General features: G+C 43.2%; 1 protein-coding gene across 1 annotated transcript in view; it reads left to right on the forward strand.

Moving 5' to 3' along the window:
- LOC126336070 (sodium/hydrogen exchanger 9B2-like) overlaps positions 1-24749 on the forward strand; it is a 195417-nt gene that overhangs the window by 88233 nt on the left and 82435 nt on the right. The window contains exons 5-6 of the mRNA XM_049999551.1: positions 3234-3408; positions 20175-20357. Coding sequence (XP_049855508.1) covers positions 3234-3408; positions 20175-20357 — 358 coding nt within the window. The remainder of the gene's footprint in view (positions 1-3233; positions 3409-20174; positions 20358-24749) is intronic.

Consider the following 24749-nt stretch of genomic DNA (forward strand, 5'->3'; position numbering starts at 1 on the left):
CATCAAATTTTTACACACACAAAAATTCACTGGAAGGAAGGCCTATGAGACGCTTGACTGACACTTCATCGTGGTTTTTGTTAATCTACAGATACTCGTGAATTTGATATGACAGCCTCGTTCTCATTTATAGCGTGTTCTTGTCTTGTGCAGCTCTTAACTTATCACAGGAACAGTATTTTTAGTTGCTACATTTTATTTCGTCTTTCCTCTCAGACGAGTACTCCTCAGATGCATATGGCAGTATTATAACTTCCAATTCTCTATACCGTTTTAACCTTGTATCTTTACCTGATCTTAGTTGTACGTTTGTATTTTTAGACTTCGTCGTCATCATCATCATCCTCAACGTCATCATCAAAATCATCATCACCATTATCAATATCATCATCATCGTTGTCAGTAACAGTAACAAACTGATATCCACAACTGGACAATGGCCTCCTGTAGACTCTTCCATAAATTATGTTTCTAATACTACTGTAGTCTATTCACGAACAGAGTGTTTCGAAAAGAATGACTTGATTTCAAAACTGCATATTTATTGATAAAATATACTACAAACATAAGATAAATTGTAAAATACTCACAAAATCTTATAGTTTTAGTTATGCTTTTGCAAATACTCTGTGTCCACCAACAGCAGCATGAACAACAACATCTAGACGATAGTTAATTCATCATAAACGTTTTACAATAAATCTACTTTTACAGAAGTTATGACGTCTGTTATTCAATTCTTCATTTCTTCTATGTCACGAGGTAAAAGGGAGATGAACACACTTACCTTCACCTATCCCCACAAGAAAAAATCGCATTGGGTCATGTCTGGCGACGTTGGAAGCCAAGATTGCAGGGCAGTGTCTCGGGGTCCTGTGCACTTCATGGCGCTATGCAGCGTTGAGGCAGAGGGGCATGATGATGATGATGGTGATGTTTGGTTTGTGGGGCATTCAACTGCACGATCATCAGCGCCCATACAAATTCCTAATTTTTACACAGTCCAATTTTTTTCACAGTCCAATTCAGCCACTTGTTACGAATGATGATGAAATGATGATGACAACACAAACACCCAGTGCCTGGGCAGAGAAAATTCTCAACCCGGCTGAGAATCGAAACCAGGACTCCGTGATCCAGAGGCAGCAATGCTAACCACTATATCAAGAGCTGCGGACCTTGTGGCAGAGGGTTACCGAGAAACGCCGTTGTGCCAGTGTGATGGAGCTCCATCCTGTTGGAAAATGAAGTCATCAGAAACGGCCTGAAGTTGTGGAAAGAGCCAATGCATTTGAAGGCAGCACATTCCAGTCACTGTGTTTTCCTAAAACAAAGGGATCATACACTTTTCACAAGAAATGGCACAGAAAATATTCACTTTAAGTTAGTCTCTTTCGTGTTCAATAATGCCGTGAGGATTCTGGTGCCCGCCATATGCACACTGACTCAGTCTTTTCAAACTGCAGCACACAAAATCCCTTGGGTTGAGCGGAAACCATTTTATTTCTGACTGACTGCAAATTTAGAAGACTCTCTGACTGAAATTTAACGGCGATTTTCTGAAACTGTAGGCCACGCCCATTCAAACAACGCAAATTTCTTTGCCGGCACGTTCTATGTTTCGTAATTGATACAGTTCAAGATCAGGTAATTCTCTTCCAAACACCCTGACTAATGAACCGTTAGTGTGTCATCAGTGTTTCTCATCAAATTAGACTACCGGACATTAAAATTGCTGCACCACGAAGATGACGTGCTACAGACGCGAAATTTAACCGATAGGTAGAAGATCATGTGATATGCAAATGATTCGCTTTTCAGAGCATTCACACAAGGTTTGCGCCGGTGGCGACATCTGCTACGTGCTGACACGACGAAAGTTTCCGACCGATTTCTCATACACAAACAGCAGTTGACCGGCGTTGCCAGGTCAAACGTTGTTGTGATGCCTCGTGTAAGGAAGAGAAATGCGTACCATCACGTTTCCGACTTTGATAAAGGTCGGATTGTAGCCTATCGCGATAGCGGTTTATTGTATCGTGACACTGCTGCTCGCGTTGGTCGAGATCCAATGACTGTTAGCAGAATATGGAATCGGTGGGTTCAGGAATGTAATACGAAACGCGGTGCTCGATCCCAGCGGCCTCGTATCACCAGCAGTCGAGATGACAGGCATCTTATCCGCATGGCTGTAACGGATCGTGCAGCCACGTCTGGATTCCTGAGTCAACAGATGAGAACGTTTGCAAGACAACAACCATCTGCAAGTTCAGTTCGACGACGTTTGCAGCAGCATGGACTATCTACTCGGAGACCATGGCCTCGGACGCCCTTGACGCTACATCAAGGACAGGAGCGCCTGCGATGGTGTACTCAACGACGAACCTGGGTGCACGAATGGCAAAACGTCATTTTTTTGGATGAATCCAAGTTCTGTTTACAGCATCATGATGATAGCATCCGTGTTTGGCGACATCACGGTGAACGCACATTGGAAGCGTGTATTCGTCACTGTCATAGTGGCGTATCACCCAGCGTGATGGTATGGGATGCCATTGATTACACGTCTCGGTCACCTCTGGTTCGCATAGACGGCACTTTGAACAGTGGACGTTACATTTCAGGTGTTACTACCAGTGGCTCTTCCCTTCATTCGGTCCCTGCGAAACCCTACATTTCGGTAGGATAATGCACGACCGCACGTTGCAGGTCCTGTACGGGCCTTGCTGGATACAGAAAATGTTCGACTGCTGCCCTGGCCAGCGCATTCTCCAGATCTCTCACCAATTGAAAACGTCTGGTAAATGGTGGCCGAGCTACTGGCTCGTCACAATACGCCACTCCTGATGAACTGTGGTATCGTGTTGAAGCCGCATGAGCTGCTGTACCTGTACACGCCATCCAAGCTCTGTTTGACTCACTGCCCAGGCGTATCAAGGCCGTTATTACGGCCAGAGGTGGTTGTTTCGCGTACTGGTTTCTCAGGATCTATGCACCCAAATTGCATGAAAATATAATCACATGTCAGTTCTAGTATAATATATCTGTCCAATGAATCTGCATTTCTTCTTGGTTTAGCAATTTTAATGGCCAGTAGTGTAACAAGCTTTCGCCAATCACGACATTGCGACCAAAAACACTTGATGTGCTAGTATTATAGTCTTTGAAATCGATCAACAAGCGCTACGCGGGACAGGTGCACCTCGTAACAGAAGAGCCTGTTCCTGCCGCAGGGGGCCAGCTGTTCCAGTTGGCGGTGCTGGCGCTGGCGGCGCACGTGGGCGGCTGGCTGGCGGCGCTTGTGCGCCTGCCCGCGCTCGTCGGCATGTTGGTGGTGGGCATCGCCTGCCAGAACCTCGGCCTCTTCCACCTCGAGGACGCCTACGAGGAGGTCTGCTCCGTGCTCAGGTGAGCGCCCGCGCGCAACAGCGAGCCGACACACACCTGCGCCTACCTGTCACACGTCACGTGTGTAGGTTTCAATGGGGGACGCAGTCGAATAATTCGACGAGGTTCGGACGCAATATTTCGTGACCGCAATGCGGGGCTATCGTGAAAGCCAGAGCCAGTTGCCTCTGTGTCCGAGCGGTTCTAGGCGCTTGAGTCCGGAACCGCGCGACCGCTACGGTCGCAGGTTCGAATTTTGCCTCGGGCATGGATGTCTGATGTCCTTATGTTTAAGTAGTTCTTAGTCTAGGGGACTGGTGGCCTCAGATGTTAGGTCCCACAGTGCTTAGAGCCATTTAAACCATTTGAACAGAGCCAGTTTCTGATACCTAGGGGAAGGAGGCTATTGTCCATCTTGGAGACATCCTAAACGGGTTGTGATCTCGGCATAGTAGTGTGGCCTAAGTACTTGCAACGGCAGGAGATTTCTACCTTCTGAAAACTTGTGGAATGTTATTAGAAACAGGATGTGGCGAATGAAATTACGTGCTTCCTGCTGACAGATCTCGACGTGGAACATTTTCACAGAACGGTTTTAGAGCTCGTGAAATGGGGATTCGTCCGACGGCCATCGCAGGCTGTAAGGGGCAAGTTTTATGCCCTGTGAAACAGGGGTGGTAATTATAAGAGTAATTCTGAGGTAGGGGGGAAGCCCTCAGGGGTGCAGGAATCATGCCGTAGACTCTGTGGTGTGCAGGTGATGTTTCAAGATCATTCAGTGGATCGAGCAGAGAGCGACTGATCGTCATCGGTCATTTAAGGTGTTCTGCTTGAGTGAAGAGCTACAAATGATCTCGCTAGACAAGTTCCGTGCTTGTGTGTCGAAAGTGGCTTGGTCAGTTACTGATTTTCTAGGCATGTTGCAGTTTAGTGGGGGTACATGCATTAGTTAGAAAGAAGCCGCATAGCACATAGCCACTGTCAGCCAAAATTCCTAGCCTGTTTGTAAAATGCAACGTCACAACCGTGTGCCAACCACCGTCTAACGCAAAAAAGTTCCTTGGCTCTGCGAAAGATCCACCAAAACTTAACGGATCAGGTATATACCGTACAGAAGTTATAGTCAACCTGATGCTTACCACGGACAAGTGGGCGGTCGGTATGAATCATACAAACTCTTTCATTAGGTTTTCATAAAATTTTGAAATGTTCAAATGTGTGTGAAATCTTATGGGACTTAACTACTAAGGTCATCAGTCCCTAAGCTTACACACTACTTAACCTAAATTATCCTAACGACAAACACACACACCCATGTCCGAGGGAGGACTAAACCTCCGCCGGGACCAGCCGCACAGTCCATGACTGCAGCGCGTCAGACCGCTCGGCTAATCCTGCGCGTCTAAAATCTTGACATGAAGTATTTGATAAGTATTTATTACTATTGGCTTTAACTTACGGTAACTCTGTTGCATCAGTTTTATACAGCAAAATTAATTGTCAACTTTATAAGTTACCATTACTTTGGAACCGGTGGGCAGTTACAAAATTTTGTTACTAACAGAGATACAAAAGTGGGTGGTAGGTAAAAAACATGGACTACACCTGCTGTACAGAATCACAGTGAATGTGGCCGGCAATAAATGGGCAAAAGGCACCGCTATATGTCGATTTGTTTCCAGGAAAACATAAGGTTTACAACTGAGACTCTATAGAAAAATCAGCAGGCAGAGAGCATAACGTAAACGAAGATCACACTTTTGAAAATACGAAGTTCCTCCGCCGAGCAACCACTAATTCGCACAGCAATATAGAGGAATCCATAGAAATACAGATCCACGAGAACCTTGGTAATAGGAACGAAGGTTAGCAACGTAGTTCGGCATGGCATGCCACGTCAGCGGTAATATGACTGAAGCATGCACAGCACCATTCAGCAAGCAAGACTTATCCAGAATTAAGACACAAAGGAATTACAGACATTGGCTGCGAGTGATCATTGATTGAAATCAATGGGGAACGTTTAGAATTTCTGCCAGACCTGGATTCGAACCCGGGTCTCATGCTTCCTAGGCAGATACTCTGGCCACTGAACCATCCGGACACATTAGGCATCGCAACCACACTGACTCCCCTAGCACCCACACACTACGAATGTAGTTGCCCTTTGTCCTCATTACTCGCGGCATTCCGTCGATTCCTGTAAGAGTTCGAGCCTGGTGTGTCTTAATTCATAGCGGTTGCTGCATCAAAATGGTGTCTGTTCTTTCGGACATACATATACGTATCCAGAATGCCCGTGCAGAGAGTCGTCTGCAGTCTCGGGCCTACGTGCCGCTCCTACCACCGCGCTCTCACCACCCAGGACCCAGCTGCCCGCAGTCAGATGGAGGGGGCACACCGCTAGAATGAATGCGGCGACATCTGCGATATCTCGCTAATTCACCAGAAGATGACGAGTATGATATTCATAAAAAGTGTTACAGTATCTTAACACTTCATTTCACCTAGAACCCCGAGAGCTTTTCATCAGTACTGGGCTATATGCCAGGAAAGTCTCTCCTCAAATTTACTTTTATAGGTCCTTCTGATGTTGCTTCTCTATTGGGGTTGATTATGATGCTGCATCATCTGCAAAGAATACTATTACTGATTTTTGTGCTTAAAATGTAAAGTCGGTTGCATACAAGAAGAAGAGGCATAGTTCCAACATTGAAACCAGTGGAATACCGTTAGTAACTTGCAGAGTCAGAACAAGATTCGTCACTAAAACACTAAGAGCTACCTTAAGACAGCAACCAGCCAGTACTGATAACGCTATTTATTTACGTAAACGGCGTCGTAACTGGTTTAGAACAGACAGGCTCATTTTCAGATGGCTGTACACATCTAGATGGGCATTTACTGTAGTTTACTTAAATTTTTGGCTCTTTATTTCCCCATCTGGTGAAAGATTCTTTGGATGGTGATGCTCTACAGTAAAAAAACCACGATAGAAACAACCTACTTAAACGTAACTATCCTTCATAACGGTCGAATACAATGCAAATAATATTTAAGACTGAGCACTCGATGAGAAACAACATGCAAACAGTAACCCAATATAAGCACCACAGCCGGCCGTGGTGGTTTAGCGGTTCTAGGCGCTTCAGTCCGCGACTGCTACGGTCGCAGGTTCGAGTCCTACCTCGGGCATGCATGTGTGTGGTGTTAGGTTTAAGTAGTTATACGCGACGGATAACCTCAGATGTTAAGTCCCATAGTGCTAAGAGCCATTTTTAAGCACCACACTAATGACAGAAGTCTGTTCAGTCACACAGTAACAGAACTTTTAAATTAATTTAAACTTTTAGCTAGCCATCGTACATCAATATAATTTCAATTCTCGTAATGTTTATTTCTCAACACTTATTTTGTTCTCTGTGTATTTACATAATATCATTTAAGTAACACTTTCTAACAAACTGGTTGCTACATCTGTTGACATTATTTGTAATTAATGGTCATTGAATGTTAAACGCATACAATGCAACGTTTGTGCATCTTCATATTTTCGCGGTGCAAAGACTGATCCTTGTGTTCTGGCGCCTTGTGTATCTGTGTCCGCATGTGCAGTGGTACGGTCCACGGGCTTAAAAGGACGGAGCAAGTGCTGGGGCGTCAGTAACCTTGGCTCACTCTGATGATGGATGGACGGTTCTCAGCCGAAATATTAGAAGAAGTCGAATTTATCTACTGTATTTCTTTCCCCCATTCCTGTCAATTGTTCCCTTATGTTCTCCCTGAAACTCTGTACAACCTCTGGTTCTTTCAGTTTATCCAGGTCCCATCTCCTTAAGTTCCCTTCTTTTTGCAGTTTCTTCAGTTTTAATCTACAGGTCATAACCAATAGATTGTGGTCAGAGGCCACATCTGCCCCTGGAAATGTCTTACAATTTAAAACCTGGTTCCTAAATCTCTGTCTTACCATTACATAATCTGTCTGATACCTTTTAGTATCTCCAGGGTTCTTCCATGTATACAACCTTCTTTCATGATTCTTAAACCAAGTGTTAGCTATGATTAAACTGTGCTCTGTGCAAAATTCTACCAGGCGGCTTCCTCTTTCATTTCTTAGCCCCAGTCCATATTCACCTACTACGTTTCCTTCTTTCCATTTTCCTACTACCGAATTCCAGTCACCCATGACTATTAAATTTTCGTCACCCTTCACTATCTGAATAATTTCTTTTATTTCATCATACATTTCTTCAATTTCTTCGTCATCTGCAGAACTAGTTGGTATATAAACTTCACTAATTCCCACTATATCTAACTTTAACCTATCCATCTCCGTTTTTAAATTTTCTAACCTACCTACCCGATTAAGTGATCTGACATTCCACGCTCCGATCCGTATAATGCCAGTTTTCTTTCTCCTGATAACGACATCCTCTTGAGTAGTCCCCGCCAGGAGATCCGAATGGGGAACTATTTTACCTCCAGAATATTTTACCCAAGAGGACGCCATCATCATTTAATCATACAGCAAAGCTGCATGCCCTCGGGAAAAATTACGGCCGTAGTTTCAGCCGTTCGCAGTACCAGCACAGCAAGGCAGTTTTGGTTATTGTTACAAGGCCAGATCAGTCAATCATCCAGACTGTTGCCCTTGAAACTACTGAAAAGGCTGCTGCCCGTCTTCAGAAACCACGCGTTTGTCTGGCCTCTCAACAGATACTCCTCCGTTGTGGTTGTACCTACGGTACGGCTATCTGAATCGCTGAGGCACGCAAGCCTCCCCACCAATGGCAAGGTCCATGGTTCATGGGGGGAGGTGTATGTCGATACAGCCTGAAAACATTTAAAGATCGCAGCGGAATATGAATAAAAAGTAGTCGTGGCTAAGTGCCGCTAAAACTATATTCTGCTTTGGCGCTCCTTGAGTCACAACAACTTAAGAAAAAATGAAATCAGCGATTATTAAAGGCCCCCAACAAACATTAGCCCTATCCAGCAAATATAGGCAATAGATCATCACTCACAACAACATTTAAATAATATACATGGACACAAGGTAAGATATTAGCAGTAGCTAGCAGAAAAAATTTCAGTGCCAGTTTTTGGCTGAGATCCGAAGCAATGACAGTAACATGTTTAACGTAAGATTTCACCTAATTATTTTCCTCTACGACTGTCCTGGAGTAATGGATTCATAGCCTTCGATGACGTGCGTGAGACTTAATCCACTCAAGCTAACTTCCTTCTCAAGGCGTTTCACCAAGTTCGCACACGGACCTGCAGGAAATGCACTCGATGTGCGAGAGCGTGTTGAAAAGTAATGGCTCCGACATTTTTTCTGGGAAAACTCTTAAAATTTTTCTTAAAATAAAACACACTTTGTTAACACTCCTTAACACATTTATCCCGACGAGATCAGTTTGTCGATACCGTCGCCGTAGATTGTTTGACGACGTCACTACAGTTTGGACCGCTTCTATGCTATCAAAATTAAGTCCTCGAAGATGTTCTTTAAGTTTTGGAAACAGATGAAAATAGGATGCGGCGAAGTCGGGATAGTATTGGAGAATGATCGATGACAGTGAACCCAAGGTGTCGGACCGACATACTTACATTACAAACCTTCATATTACACGCTACAATTTGTAGCCCTCTTGCGTCATTGAAGCGGGAAAGCCGATCGAGTAGCATCAACGACATGTAATATCTCAACCGCCATTGAGAAGAGAATAAAACGTTCGGAGGCATTACTTTTCATAACGAGCCAAGAAGAACTTTCCCACTCGGCCACAACATAGAAAAATATGGCAATGTATCACGCCTATCCCATCACTCCAGGATACAACTCCTCCAGTATGGTCGGCCGGTCCGCTTATGTCGGCCTGTTAAGGGAGCAGAAAGTCACTGAATACTGATTCATAAAAAGAATCCCACTCAATCACACAGTAACGGCAGGGTTGCATGAAGCAGCATAATAGGAGCGCAGAAGTTCTAAATAAACGTAAGTATTGGTAAAACAAGATGAGCATCTGATGACCTCAACCCATAGGAACAATAATTATCAAAATCTGAACTGTGAAGTCATCCAAAACTCTAGTTGGTAAACCACACTCTTTGTTATACTTCTCAATTGGTCACGATCCCACTTTGTTTATGAACTGAAAACTCTAAGATTCAAGAGAAATTGCTTTGAAATTAACATGAACCGAAAAAGTTGTGTATATATTCTCCGAAACTTCAAAGACATCTAAGACAATATCTAAAAGGAAATAGAAAAAATGACAAAATTTCGTGAATCACACACAATACTGTTAACAATCGCATAAACACTGGGGGGTTTCACCATACATCTACCTACTTTTGAGTATAACCAGTGTCTCTTTATCCTACGACTCGTGGCAATACAATATCAAAAACTTTTATTACTGGGTAAACAGTTACTACGTGATTTGACAGCTGATATTTATAATTCCCGATCACGTCAGGAAAAGCACCAATAGGGGAATAGCAGCTTCTACGTTATTGGTCAGAACGCAAGCAATTATGGCGGTCGCCGTAATTTTCGCTCGAAGCCATATTTCGCGACAAAATACTCTTATAGTCACTGTCATATATCTAGTCTCATAACAATACATAAAACTACATAAAATAACTACAATAATTTTGACATGCAAGGAGAATTAGTCCTAATTAGAGGAAGAAATTTAAATTTACTGGTGTTTCAACAATGACTACCAGGCAACTTTTAATTCACTGATTGTAATTTTATTTTCGTTAGCAGAAGGCAAACAAACTAAACAAAGAATGTAATTAAACAGAGTCTGTAATTCTTATACTTTAATGGAGAAAGAAAGTTTGTAGGTCAGGAGATAGCGTTCGGCGAAATCCCTTAAATGTTTGTTGCATACGAAGCGTTGCGTTAGGCAGCACGATGTCGGCGGGTTACGATGATGAGAGCAGGATACAGGCAGTTCCGCTGGTTAATCTTCTCCGGCGAAACGCAAATAAAGTGCCGTCACAGCTGTATCATTAACCACAAGATGCCAGTACACGAACGTTGTTGACAAGTCCTCTCTTTCAAAGTACATGACGTAGACATCGCTCGTTTTTACACTTTACGCACTGTCCGTGACGCTATCGTCCATAATTACACGGTTCGTCACATCATATAGTCTTAGCCACAAATACACAGTTCATAGAACTGTTCTTGTGTGTGAAGCACACCGTAAACAATGTCCACTCTGTTCTCACATTTCAAACTTCGACAACGTCACTGAAAGCCATTTATTTTGCACAGTTAATTAGTCTTCACATTCGCGGCTTCATAGAATGTGATATACAACAGTTCCACCAACCAAAACCAATACCAGCAAAGTTCATTCGCATAAAAGCACAGTTCGTGTCGCCCATAACAAAGTAATGTTAGCGGCACTTTCACAGTCCGGTTTATTTCCTCTTTAAGTTCGCTGGCGATGGCATTACATACCGCAGTGGTAAAGAGAATTAACAATCTGATAGTTCGGTATCACTGCCCATACAATTACGTATGCTTTTCATGAAACACTGTACTATTTTTCCCGCGCACGCTTCACAGACACGCCATCCACCATCCCCTCTACTACGCAACAACCTTTCGACTCTCGATATCACTATCGCTGTCCCTTGTCTATAGATGTTATATCGTTATCGTAAATTATATAAACCTTTATAAATGTTATTGACTGCATTTTTAAAAATTTAATAATATTCCAAAACAGAAATTTACAAACTTTACCACAGGTACAAAGCAAGAAACATATTTATCCATTGGCAAACGAAATAATCGCAATTACATCTTTACATTTAAAAACCACAGTATAATGTTACATAGTCACAATTAGAAATGCCCATATGAACAAAAGAAAAAGAATAGAAATATAAAGAAAATCACGAAAAAAATTTTATATGCGTAATTAGCAATGCCTTCACATATGCCCCCCATTTTATCATGAGATGTTCCCAGGAACCTCTCAAGATAAAATGTCATTGACTCATGTCAGACATCCAACATCATAAAGCTAGGTCGTGTCATGGGTATATATATTGCCCTAAAGTATTCTAACTTCTATTCAGACTATTTGACGTGAATAATTGGATACATCATATAACAGTACAAATAAACTTAACAACAATGAAACAGCATTTTACACAATTCTTTGAGAATGCTGGCGCAAAGCAAGCAAATCAAATTAACAAATTAATATTTCATGTAGTAAAGACTAAAACTAAGACAGGTGTTAGTTACAGCACAAACAGAATTCTAGGATGAACCAATAATTACAGTAAACCTATACAATGCTGCTGCAGACAAATCTTGCTAGATTCTTGACAATTGCACATACTACATATCATCACACACTCGGGAGTGTCTTTGGAAGATTTTGTAAGTAAAGCCACAGTCTACTATAACTACTCACATTTCATTGCTTGAATCTGATAAGTACTTGATTCTTCACATCATCAAACACATAAAAAGAAAACTATCTGGTTTCAAATAGAAATTTATAAAATGGTATACAAGAAATTATTCTTAAACCACTTCTTATATAGATCATAATCAAATCTTTACACTGTTTACACTGAAATTTATTTCCTCTGAAAACTGCAAGTGGGCAAATGTCTTAGTGTGTTGTTCTTGCGTTATATGGTTTTAAATCCACCACATTCTTAAGGGCAAATTTCTTCTTGAACTTGGGATAAATCACATAGAATGCATTCGGGTGGGGTATACCAGCCACCTCAAATGGTCCTTTGCATACATAAAAAAATTTAGAAATCTCACTATTTATCTCTTTTGACTTCTCATATGTCTTGACCAAAACCAAATCTCCTATCCTTATATCAGTACCCTTCACCTTATCATCATATCTTTTTTTTCTTTCCAATAGCTTCTCCTCTACCAGTTCTCTTACCCTTTTCTTCTTTTCACCCCAACTCAATTCCTCCTTGGCAGGGAAAGATAAATTTTCCTCCACCAGACTTTTTTGTGTCTCACCTTTCATAATCTCCTGAGGAGTAAACCCCCTTACCTCATGAACAACAGTATTCATTACATCCTCAATGTCTCCTATTATGTCTCCCCATGAACTGTGATTATTGCTACAAAAAGTACGACAGAATCTGCTAATCTCCCTCATATAACGTTCTACTGGATTCCCTTGTGGATGATACGTTGATGTGTAAATTACTGTAACTCCTTGATTGGTAAGGCTTTCTTTCCACTTCTTACATGCAAACTGTGACCCATTGTCGGATAATATGGCCTTAGGTTTCCCAAACTTCACAAAATAATCATCTTCCAATTTACTCAAAACGGCTTTCTAGTAGCTCTACGTAGCGGATAAAGTTTTATAAATTTAGAAAACACCTCCAAAACTACAAAAATGTATGCAAAACCTCCCTTGGTTTTTGGTAACTTACCATAAAGATCCACCGATAACAGTTCCACTACATCATTTGGTTTAATATTTTGCATAGGGAGCCTACATATTTGGTTAGTAACTTTGGCTCTTTGACATTTGTCACGTCTTAATACGGTTATTCACTCTCTTTACCATAGTGTCAAAAGATACACATTTCCTTAATTTCTGTATACACTTCTTAGCACGGACATGTGCAAAACTCAAATGAATGTAGTCTATTATGTCATCTATATATCCATGGGGCCAACATACTTGCCAATCTTCTGAATTTTCATCAGTTCGTCTAAACAACACTCCATCATGAATTTTGTAATACTTTGGCAACTTATTGTTACTATCTTTCCTTTCCATTTCATGCTTCACCATTTTCCACACTTCATCCTGATTCTGATACCTTCTCATGTTTTTGCAAATACCTTCAATTTTCTTCTCTCCTTGAAGACCTTTTATATAAAACAACTTTACATGCTCTTCATCAACATCATACCCTGTATCATTACCTTCACTCAATGGTAACCTAAATAAAGCATCTGCTACTTTGTTCTGTGTACCTTTAATATACTTTACCTCAAAAGGAAACTGTTGTAAGAACAAAGTCCATCTTGTGAACCGTCTATGTAGTAGCCGAAACTTTTTGAAAAATATAACGGTTCTGTGATAAGTATATATGATAGTTTTATTCCCCCATAGGTAATCTCTGAACTTTTGAAATCACCAAACTATTGCCAATGCCTCACACTCAGTCACAGCATAATTTCTCTCATACCTGGTCAATGACCTACTTGCAAAGATTATGGTCCTATGATCTTCATTTTCCTTATCCCCAAAATTTTGAAACAATTCCACTCCAATACTGTACCCACTCGAATCAGTCCCCAAACAGAATGGTTTACTAAGATCCGGACGGATGGTGTAAAATCTTTTCCTCTTTCAAAGCTCTCTTAAGTTCATTAAAGGCTCTCTGACACTCCTCTGTCCAAACATAGTTCACTTTAGGACTCAATAATTTGTTCAGACATGGGACATTAAAAGCTTGCCCTGGCAGAAAATTCCGGTAAAAATTACACATACCCAAAAATGATTTCAACTCTTTTCTATTTCTTGGGAATGGACATTCTTTGATTGCTTTCATTTTGTCTGGATCCATCTTAATACCAGTAGTTGACAAATCCTACTCAAACACTTTATCTCTTTGCAAACAAATTCACACTTTTTGAGTCTCAGCGTCATGCCCCCTTTTCTTAAGGCTTGAAAAAATTCATTTAATAAACAACAATGTTCTTCCCATAACTCAGTGGCAACTAATAGGTCATCCACATAAATTGTCAGTTTTGAACTTAGCTCTGGTCCTAATACTTAATCAAGGGCTCGTATAAAAATAGACACACTAATATTCCGCCCCGAATGGGACAACAGTGTATTGATAACAGTTCTCGTTTACCAAAACTGCTGTATACTTCCTATATTCCTTAGCAAGTGGCACCTGTCAGTATCCGCAGGTCAGATCGAGACTACTAAGATAGCTTACTTTGTGATACCTCTGTAACATCCCCTCCATACTCTCTGGCCTATCAGTTTCTCTCCTTACCACTTCGTTTAACATCCTGGCATCAATAACTAGTCTCACACTACCATCTTTGTTGCCCACAATGACCAGAGGTGAATTATATGCACTCTTCCCTCGCTCATAACACCACAATTCAACATCCTCTCAATTTCTTTATTTACCGTCTTTCTCTGGGTAAATGGTATGGAATAAGGTTTTTTCGAAAAAGGTTCATGCTGTTTGATATCCAGCTTACATTCATAATTCTTTACTCTTCCTGGCCTGTCAGAAAAAAAACTTCCCTATTCATCCACAAAACTTCTCTCAGTTCTTCTATCTGGCATTCATTTAACCCTTCAACTTTAGACATTTGGTTCTTCAATTCGTCCATAAGGCCACTTGCATCCTCCTCACTCCTATACCCCAAGTTCAGCTTATCATCACCCAAATTTGTTACTACAGGCATCATTTTCACTGTTAAATATCATGACAATCGGTACTTATCTATCACCAGTCCATCAAACTTCACACTGATCCTTGACCCATCACCCTCAAAATTAACAAAACTCTCTCCACAATTTATCTCTGCCTTGCACTCTGTCAACCAATCCATGTCCAATATAATATTCACTGTTAACCCAGGTACTACAAAAAAATTATGCACTAAACCTATGCCCCCAATCTCAAATTCCAAAATTATTTGGTGTTTAATTACCTTGCTTAATTTCCCTGTAGCACCCACTATCTTCAAACCTACTACTGGTACATGCATCACTTCATTATGCTCCTTTATGTAACTAAACAAACTTCCAGCAATTTCACTACCTGTATCCAAAAGAGCTTTTTCTTCCCTACCATACATTCCAATTCTCATAAAAGGTTGCTTAATCCTATCACCATCATCACTACTTTCTTCACATAACAAATCCTGCTCAATTTCATTATGAGCCCAATCATCACAATTCAACTTTGAACTTTCCTTTCCTTCTAAACATTTTTGAAGAGCACAAACACCTACTTCCTTGTCATCATCAGCTGCTATTCCTACATCGCTGTGAATAATAAAAACATTGACATCTTCTTCATTACTTACTTTCTCTTTATGGTTCAAGGCATACGTACTCATCACCCTTCCATTGACCTCAGAAATTGACTTTTCTCTTGGCTTAGCATCTTTCCTTGAATCCTCACACGCATGGAAAGCACCCCATTCACTACTTTCTTTCTCTCCTCCAATACTGCAACCATTACTCATACTCTCCGTTTCATTATTACCACTTGCATTTTGAAATAATTTCTTTTCATTTATCACTCCCTTTGGCTGCCTTTCATATTCTTTGACTCCCTCATACATCAGGGAAAATCTCTCCATACATGAGTCTCCTAATTCCTTACCACCTTCACCATTAATCTCAGGCCAATTACTTCCTTCACCAGACCATAATCATTACTAGTACTATTACCCATCACTGTATCCCTTACATTACCATGGTGATTTGAAAATTCAATAGGCCCTAACCTTTGATCCAACCCAGCACAGGTCATCAGGGTCCCGTTTCTCTCTCATGATTCCCCTACTGTCTGATAACCTTGGCTATTTCCTCTAAAACCTCCTCGGCCTCTTCCCCTACCTCTAACATTTACTTGGTTCATTCTTCCTACTCTATCCTGATTATCATAATGACCATCCACATGTCTATTTTCATTAAATGAACTGCCCACTTTCACCTATCCACATCCCTCACTCTGTTCAGAAAGTCTTTGATAGTACTAAAATTTCCTATCAACCCACACCTTCTATTAGGAGGCAACTTCCCTAACAATACTTCTATAGTATCCTTGTCACTCCATGGGCTGTCCAAATGTTTTAGTTTACTTATCCATTTCTCACAATATTCTCTCATATTCTTCCTACTACTCCTACCACACCATGGGGCCTTCTTAAAAGCTTCTATGACATCACTTTGCTTTTCTTTCGACCAGTATTCTTTCAAAAACGCTGACACAAAATCCTCAAATGTTTAATATTTTTCTGGTGCATCAGCTCCCCAATCTAAACCTTCTCCTTTTAAACAATTACTTGCCCTCCTTAGTTTGTCCTTTTCTGTCCAATCTGTAGTAAACTGACTTCTCAAACTATTCACAAAAGACATGGGATGTACATCTCCACTAGGATCAAAAACTATATTATTGAAACTACTACCATCCCTTATCTGCACTATTACTGGTGATGCAGTAAACTACTTACCCTGTACTGTCTTTTCTAAACTCCCTACCCTTTTCTCGATCTTAGCAGTGGTCTCTCTAATATCTTCCACTCCTGTCTTAGTCTCTTGTCTATATTCACGGAACATTTCTTTGCATTAATCTTTAATTTCATGCTTCCCCTTCATACATTCAGTAGCTTCAGTTTTAATGTTTTAATCCAAGCATTCTAAGCTTTCCTTTATGATGTTTCCAAACTTCTCTTGCTTCTTATTTAACTCATACTCTGTCTATTTAAAAGTCTCTTTAACGTCATCTTTGAACTTCTCAAAATCTTTATCAACCTCTGACTTAAAGCACAAGATTTTCTTTTCCAACCCATCTTCTGGTCGAGCTAACGTCCCAAGAGTGAAACGTGACCAGGGTTCGGTGATGATCTGGGCAGCTGTGTCGTGGTATTCCACAGGTCCCATGGTTACTCTGCAAGGCCGCACTACTGACAAGGATCATATGACCACTCTGGCTGAGCCGGCCGCTGTGGTCAAGCGGTTCTAGGCGCTTCAGTCCGGAACCACGAGGCTGCTATGGTCGCAGGTTCGAGTCCTGCCTCGGGCATGGATGTGTGTGATGTCCTTAGGTTAGTTAGGTTTAAGTAGTTCTAAGTCTAGGGGACTGATGACCTCAGATGTTAAGTCCCATAGTGCTTAGAGCCATTCGAACCATTCTGGCTGCGCAGGTCCAACCCATGGTACAATGTCTGTTGGGCCGGCCGGTGTGGCCGTGCGGTTCTAGGCGCTTCAGTCTGGAACCGCGTGACCGCTACGGTTGCAGGTTCGAATCCTGCCTCGGGCATGGATGTGTGTGATGTCCTTAGGTTAGTTAGGTTTAAGTAGTTCTAAGTTCTAGAGGACTGATGACCACATATGTTAAGTCCCATAGTGCTCAGAGCCATTTTATTATGTTTGTTCTCCAATAGTAACGTTTTATTCGAAGACGACAGGGCCACCGTTCACACAGCTCACATCGTCCAGGTTTCGTGAGCACGAGGATGAATTGTCACACTTCCCCTAGTAACCACAGTCACCAGCTCTCAATATTATTGAGCCTGTGAAGAGCAGGGTCCCTGGTCACTACCCATCCCCATCATCTGTACCTGAACTTCCCACTATTTTGCATGAAGAGTGGTATAAGATAATCTTGAAAACCGTACAGGACCTGTGTCTATCCTTTCCGACACGAATGGAAGCTGTTTTGAATACCAACCATTTAGCCATACCACATTAGCATGACCATGTATTGCGTTTTTGGCGTTCCATACTTTTGTCCACCCCCTGCAAATGATGGTGTAGACGCAGATGTGTGCGCCACATGCCGGAAGCTTGTTTTGTCTTTTTTTTAATCTTTATATTACAAACCATAATAATTATACAATATTAACCTTATCTGATTAGTGGGTCATAATAATTATACAACTGGTACTTATATTGCAGCTAGTTACAATTTTCAGGTGAGCTACAGTTAGTATTACATACAATGAGCATTTCATGTCTAGTACCTAGGACTTATATCTATTTCTTATAACTAATCCCTATCGCCTGCAGCGTCACATGCGTGCCAGTGAGAGGTATAAACCTACTTTGATAGCCTTGCGCATCGAGCTAAACCCTAAGAGCTTGCCCCTGGCACTGGGAAGGCCACGATGTTAATTCGCTGCAGTTCCTTAGTATAATTTCCTTAAACTAAGTCCTATAGACTAACTTATCCTACGTCATTTCCGGTGCATGTTCTTATTGGTAGCATTGACCCCCCAATCCCCCTAATCCTACACGTGGCGAATTTCAACTATGGTAGAAAGTCAGCCAGTCCACGCACAGGCGGTATGGGAATAGGGCTCTGGAGGCAATCAGTTAGTCAGTTCATGTCCTTCAAGTACTGTGTTAAAACTTTCCGTGATACCTCGTTGGCCAATGTATTTAGCAATTGGAAAGTGTCCTCACGTCTAAGCAGTTTATATGTGTCGTGGTTTGGAACTCTGTCTTGAAGAGGGGGCACTCGTAAACTACATGGTCGGGAGTACCCTCTGACACGCGACAGTCACACGTGGGTGTAGCGCTCTTCCCAAATCGACATAAGTATGTCGGGTAGGGTCCATGGCCAGTGATAAAGTGGATCAGTCCTCCTGTTGGCTCAAAATATTTCAAGTTCAAGCACTTGCTCACATCTGATATGAACAGGAAAGTTCTACGTCCAGTTTCTTCTACGTCCCAAGACTCCAGCCATAGTTCCTCCCCTCTTTCCCTTATTTTCCTTTTGTCCTCCACCCTTACACCAATGATGTCTACAATTTTCTCATAATTTCCCTTTTTTTCTCAGTACCAAGCCGCTTGTTCCCTTATTTTGATGTCCAGAGGACAGAGCCCCATTATGACTAATAGGGCTCCCCATGGAGATGTTCTGTAGGCCACCACAGATCTCAATATCATGCTTCTCTGGACCCTTCTCACTGTCATGGCGGGCACAACCCTCGTGATCCTGTGCGCCCAGACTCTCGAGCCGTAACCCACTATTGAGATTAGGATGCTGTTATGGTAAAGTTTAATAAGGTGTCGGGGGAGATGGAATTTTTTGTGGCCTATCGAGATGAGATTGTTTAATATCTCGATAGCTTTCTGGGTTACGGTGTCAATGTGTTTCCCGAAGTTCCACCTCTCATCAATGATGACTCCTAGGTAGCGTGTCTCACGTCGCCGGAGAACTGGTGAGCAGTTAATTCTGACAGTGGGATTTCTAATCAGATGTCCTTTTAACAGCAGGTATGTGGATTTGCTGGGCGAGATTGTCATTTTAGTCATGTGGTACCATTTTTGGAGTTTCTCTATGGCTCTCTCAATTTTCGGTTCTATGTCTTCCCGGCTACGGCCGCCGACCAACAGGAGGAGCTCATCTGCGTAGACTACCACCTCTAGCACTTCTTCGCTTTGTTGTAAACTGTGTAGTAGTGGCTCCGTGTGGATGTCCCAGAAGATGGGTCCTAAAACGGATCCTTGGGGGCATTCTCTAGTTATTGCTTTTCCAACTCTCTCGCTACGAGATGATAGCCAGACCTCCCGATCCTTACAATAGCTCCTCAGGCAGCCGTATAGCGGCCCCGGACACTTTTTCTCCCGCAAGCAGGAGAAAAGCGAAGGCTACCACAGGTTGTCGAAGGCGCCACTGATATCCACCATGATGCCAACCACGTACTCATGCGGGGTCGAGCCACAGACCTCGGCCGCCAGGGCGATTGCATCAGATGCCGACCGCCCCGGCCTGAAGCCGAACTGTCTGCTGCTCATCCCGCACAACACTCGGTGTGCTGCCAGTCTGTCAGCTAGGAATTTCTGCAGAATCTTTCCAAACAGATGACAAGCAAATCGGCCTGTATGACTTTACTTCTGCAGGGTCCTTGCCCGGTCCTTTCTTTGTTATGAGTACATTTGCTGCTTTCCATTTCCTCGGAAGCTTCCTTCGCCTTAGGCATTCATTGTGGAGAGGAGTAAGTGGCAGACTGTCTGCACGTAGCGGGATGCCGGCAGGCACGTGGCGCTGGTGATAATCCTGACGCGCGCGGGCCTCGACCTCGACCCTCCATCGCTGCGGCGGCTGGCGGTGCACGTGCTCAAGCTGGGGCTGCTGCCCTGGCTGGCCGAGTGCGCCGTCGTCACCGTCGCCACCGCCCTGCTGCTCGGCCTGCCCTGGGTCTGGGCCTTCCTGCTCGGGTGAGTCAACGGGGGCGCCCTGCTGCTTGCAGTCGTAGCCGCCTGGCCAGCAGGCGAGCGCAAAAAGCTGGCTCACAAGCATCATCAGCATCTAAAAGAAGATAACTCACTATATGCACTTAATAGCACACAGAAACATAACGTAATATAGCTGTAGCTTCGTGGTGGTGAGTTACACTACTGGCCCTTAAAACTGCTACACCAAGAAGAAATGCAGATGATAAACGGGCATTCATTGCGCAAATATATTATACTAGAACTGACATGTGATTACCTTTTTGAAGCAATTTGGGCGCATACATCCTGAGGAATCAGTACCCAGAACAACCACCTCTGGCCGCAACAACGGCCTTGATACGCCTGGGCATTGAGTCAAGCAGAGCTTGGGTGGCGTGTACAGGTACAGCTGACCATGCATCTTCAACACGATACCATAGTTCATCAAGAGTACTGATTGGATTATTGTGACGACACAGTTGCTCGGCCACCATTAACTACACGTTTTCAGTTAGTGAGAGATCTGGAGAATGTGCTGGCCAGGGCAGCAGTCGAACATTTTCTGTATCCAGAAAGGCCCGTTCAAGACCTGTAACATGCGGTTGTGCATTATCCTGCTGAAATGTAGGGTTTCGCGGGGATCAAATGAAGGGTTGAACCACAGGTCTTAACACATCTGAAATGTAACGTCTACTGTTCCAAGTGCCGTCAATGCGAACAAGAGTTGATCGAGACGTGTAACCAATGGCACTCCATACCATCACGCCGGGTGATACGCCAGTATGGCGATGACGAATACACGCTTCCAATGTGCGTTCACCGCGATGTCGCCAAACACGGACGTGACCATCATGATGCTGTAAACTGAACCTGGATCATCCGAAAAAATAACGTTTTGCCATTCGTGCACCCAAGTTCGTCGTTGAGTACACCATCGCAGGAGCTCCTGTCTGTGATACAGCGTCAAGGGTAACCGCAGCCATGGTCTCCAAGCTGATAGTCCATGCTGCTGCAAACGTCGTGGAGCTGTCCCTGCAGATGGTTGTTGTCTTGCAAACGTCCCCATCTGTTGACTCGGGGACCGAAACGTGGCTGCACGATCCGTTACAGCCATGCGGACGAGATGCCTGTCATCTCGACTGCTACTGATGCGAGGCCGTTGGGATCCAGCACGGCGTTCCGTATTACCCTCCTGAACCCACCGATTCCGTATTCTGCTAACAGCCATTGGATCTCGACCAACGCGAGCAGCAATGTCGCGCTACGATAAACCGCAATCGCGATAGTCTACAATCCGACCTTTATCAAAGTCGGTAACGTGATGGTACGCATTTCTGCTCCTTACACGAGGCATCACAACAACGTTTGACCAAGCAACGCCGGTCAACTCCTATTTGTGTATGAGAAATCGGTTGGAAACTTTCCTAATGTCAGCACGTTGTAGGTGTCGCCACCGGCGCCAACCTTGTGTGAATGCTCTGAAAAGCGAATCGTTTGTATACCAAAGCATCTTCTTCGTGTCGGTTAAATTTCGCGTCTGTAGCACGTCATCTTCGTGGTGTAGCAATTTTAATGGCCTGTAGTGTATATGCAATGAGAGTAGTGTCCTCGATAGACACAAATACTCTTCACCGCTGATGCGTTTTGATAGTCTCTGAATGTTAGCAATGTCAGTAGCGTCATGCTATCTTGATTTGTTGTCTTCCGTACCTGTGTTGATCAAGTGTATAAATGTACTGAATCTGATGCGAAGCTCTGAGTACGGCTGCAGAAAAGATGTGCTGGTCAGTGAGTCACAAGCTGTGATGTCGTGTGAATTTAGCATCTTCTGGTGGCGTGAATGTGTGGCACTCCCCATCAGAGACAGCGAGTGATGAAAGAGCGAGCTCGCCCGGCAGCACGCTGGTGTGAGGTTTAAAAGTGTTGTCTCGCTTGTGAGCAGCGCACGGTCCGCCTGGTGATGTGGAGAAAGAGGCCTTCGACACCAACTTCGACGAAATCAAGCTGAAACCGTGAACTGTGGCGATGGATTTACTCGTTCTTCATACATAGATCCTTAAGTGTGACAGATTTTTCCCAACGATAGATGGCTTGACTGAGGCTTTGGTTCTAGAAGTCACCATTTTGGCTGTTTGGGAACGTTCAAACTCGAAGGTCGCTTCGCCGTCTTTCTGGAAGTGCCTGACACACAACGGCTTCTTCATATGAGGAAAGAAGAAGTCACTGGGTGCAATGTAAAGAGAATACAGGGGGCAGATCAACATTTCGTAGTCCAAAGAAGCAGCAGGTGTGGCTGTTGCCTATATAAAATACGCTGGAATGTCAAGAATGAAGGACAAACAACCAGTTGAAAAAACTGGTGGTTTTCAAATAACCTCGACCACGGTTACGATGGATCTAAACCCGTCTTCCTCAGAACAACAGACAAACTTCACATTAACAATTCACCCAGTAAAAGGTGTCTCCATATGACATTAATTGGCAACGGTCTATATGTCCATCTGTAAAAATTAAGGCCCCTAGAATCAAGGACCTTTAGCATCAGGGGCCTTAATTTTGCCATATTGACCGTTGCCGATAAATGTCATATGGAGACTGCTTTTACTGAGTGAACTGTTAATGTGAAGTTTGTCTGTCGTCATGAAGAAGACGGTTTTAGATCCGTCGAAACCGTGGTCAAGATTATTTGAAAACCACCATTTGTTCGGAACTGGTTGGCTGGCCTTTATTCCTGACGTTGTTGTAGTGCAGCCTTGAGTGAAAATATTGACACTGGAATTTTCTCGTGGAGAAAAGACATTCCTATGGATTGCCTGCCGCTATGCTTCGTCTTGACAGCCTTCTATAACCTTGTCAAGATATTACAGTCGAATCGTATTACAATAGTTTGCACTTTACCAGCGGATACATCTTGCCCGTCCCTAAAAGCACTCAGGATCACTTTGACCGCTAATGGTTGCGTTTTCGCCTTATTTGATGGAGGTTCACACTGTTTGCTTTGCTTCTTTGTCTCGCGGTCATAACGATGCAACCAGCTTTCGTCCGTGAGAATTACGTAGCTATGGACTGACCTGACACCGCTTCATCTCGGCTGTTGCCTCGATTCGACGGCCGTTTTGAATCTGTGTGATTGGTCGCGCTACCCAGCTTGTTCAAAATGTCATACAAACTGTTGAAAATTGCTCCATGACTCATCCCCACTTTTCCCATATCGCCTCGATCGTATGATGTATCGCTGTTGTGCAATTTCAGAAAATCAACACGAATTAATGTTCTCCTTAAAATACAGAAAATTAATTGCCGCACGGTGCTCCATTTTCTCGCCCTCCTCCGTAGACGACATCGCTAACCCACGCCGGTGCTGTGTCATTCAACTCGGAGGAAAGCCAGTTCGAATTATGGGAGTGAATGAAATTTTCACTGTCAGTATTTCGCAGGAGAGGAGAGGAGATGTGACGCCGTAAAGTTTCCAATTACCAGTCATTATACCAATAAATATCCTGGATTAAACTGCCCTCTTCACAGTGCCTCATGAAGTGAGGCCATTGGGACATCAATGGAAGAAAGTGCCTGTGCGCTTTCACAACACGAATGGCGAAGTCCTAGCACGTAACATCACCCGTCTCAGTGTGAGTGTGGTACGTATACGAGGGTTGGCAGTTCAGGCTGTAGCGTCCGCGCCTACTGAGATGCCCGCTAATTGCATACTTCAGAATGGCACTCGACGGTTCGCTGATGGTAGTAGCAGAGCCGACAAAAGTCGCAAGTCGGTGGACGTTTTAGATGTCTTCGTTGTGTCGAGTTTTCTTTCCTCAGACGTTATCTCGGCGTGCAACGTCTTCTTTCATATACAAAGACAGATGACGCGCTAAGCTCACAGCTGCGTGCTAACGAAGTGAGTCTAGGGTTGAAGCGACGGAAAGCTGTCAGAGCCGGTCGAGTATCTTCGATTTGTAGCGGTATAGCTAGACCCCACCACCTAACATCACAAGTGTCTTCAAGAAGTGCGAGAATAGTAGAAGCTGCTGCAACGTCTCCTAGCGCACGTGTAATAGTTACAATTGTGTCAAATTAGTGATGATCACGGTGCAGATTTTCCGCAGGCCGAGCTTTCGTGCCTTTTCAGTTGTATTGTGGTTAGACAGGGAACGAGGGCGGCGTCGCTTCTTCGGATCCCAGAGGGATACTGTTTGATACACCAGAAATACTAATGATATATTTTGCATTGACGGATAGTCACGCTGGCCTCATAACACAGTGAACAGCGTGCTTTCGTAAACAATTAACCACCAAGACGCAAATCTTAATTTCGTTTTTTGAAATCAAATGATGCAGTCTTTTCGTTCCACAGCAGTAGTTCTACGAGGTGCATTCAAGTTCTAAGGCCTCCGATTT

The sequence above is a fragment of the Schistocerca gregaria genome, chromosome 2, assembly GCF_023897955.1.
Source record: "Schistocerca gregaria isolate iqSchGreg1 chromosome 2, iqSchGreg1.2, whole genome shotgun sequence".
Lineage (NCBI taxonomy): Eukaryota > Metazoa > Arthropoda > Insecta > Orthoptera > Acrididae > Schistocerca > Schistocerca gregaria.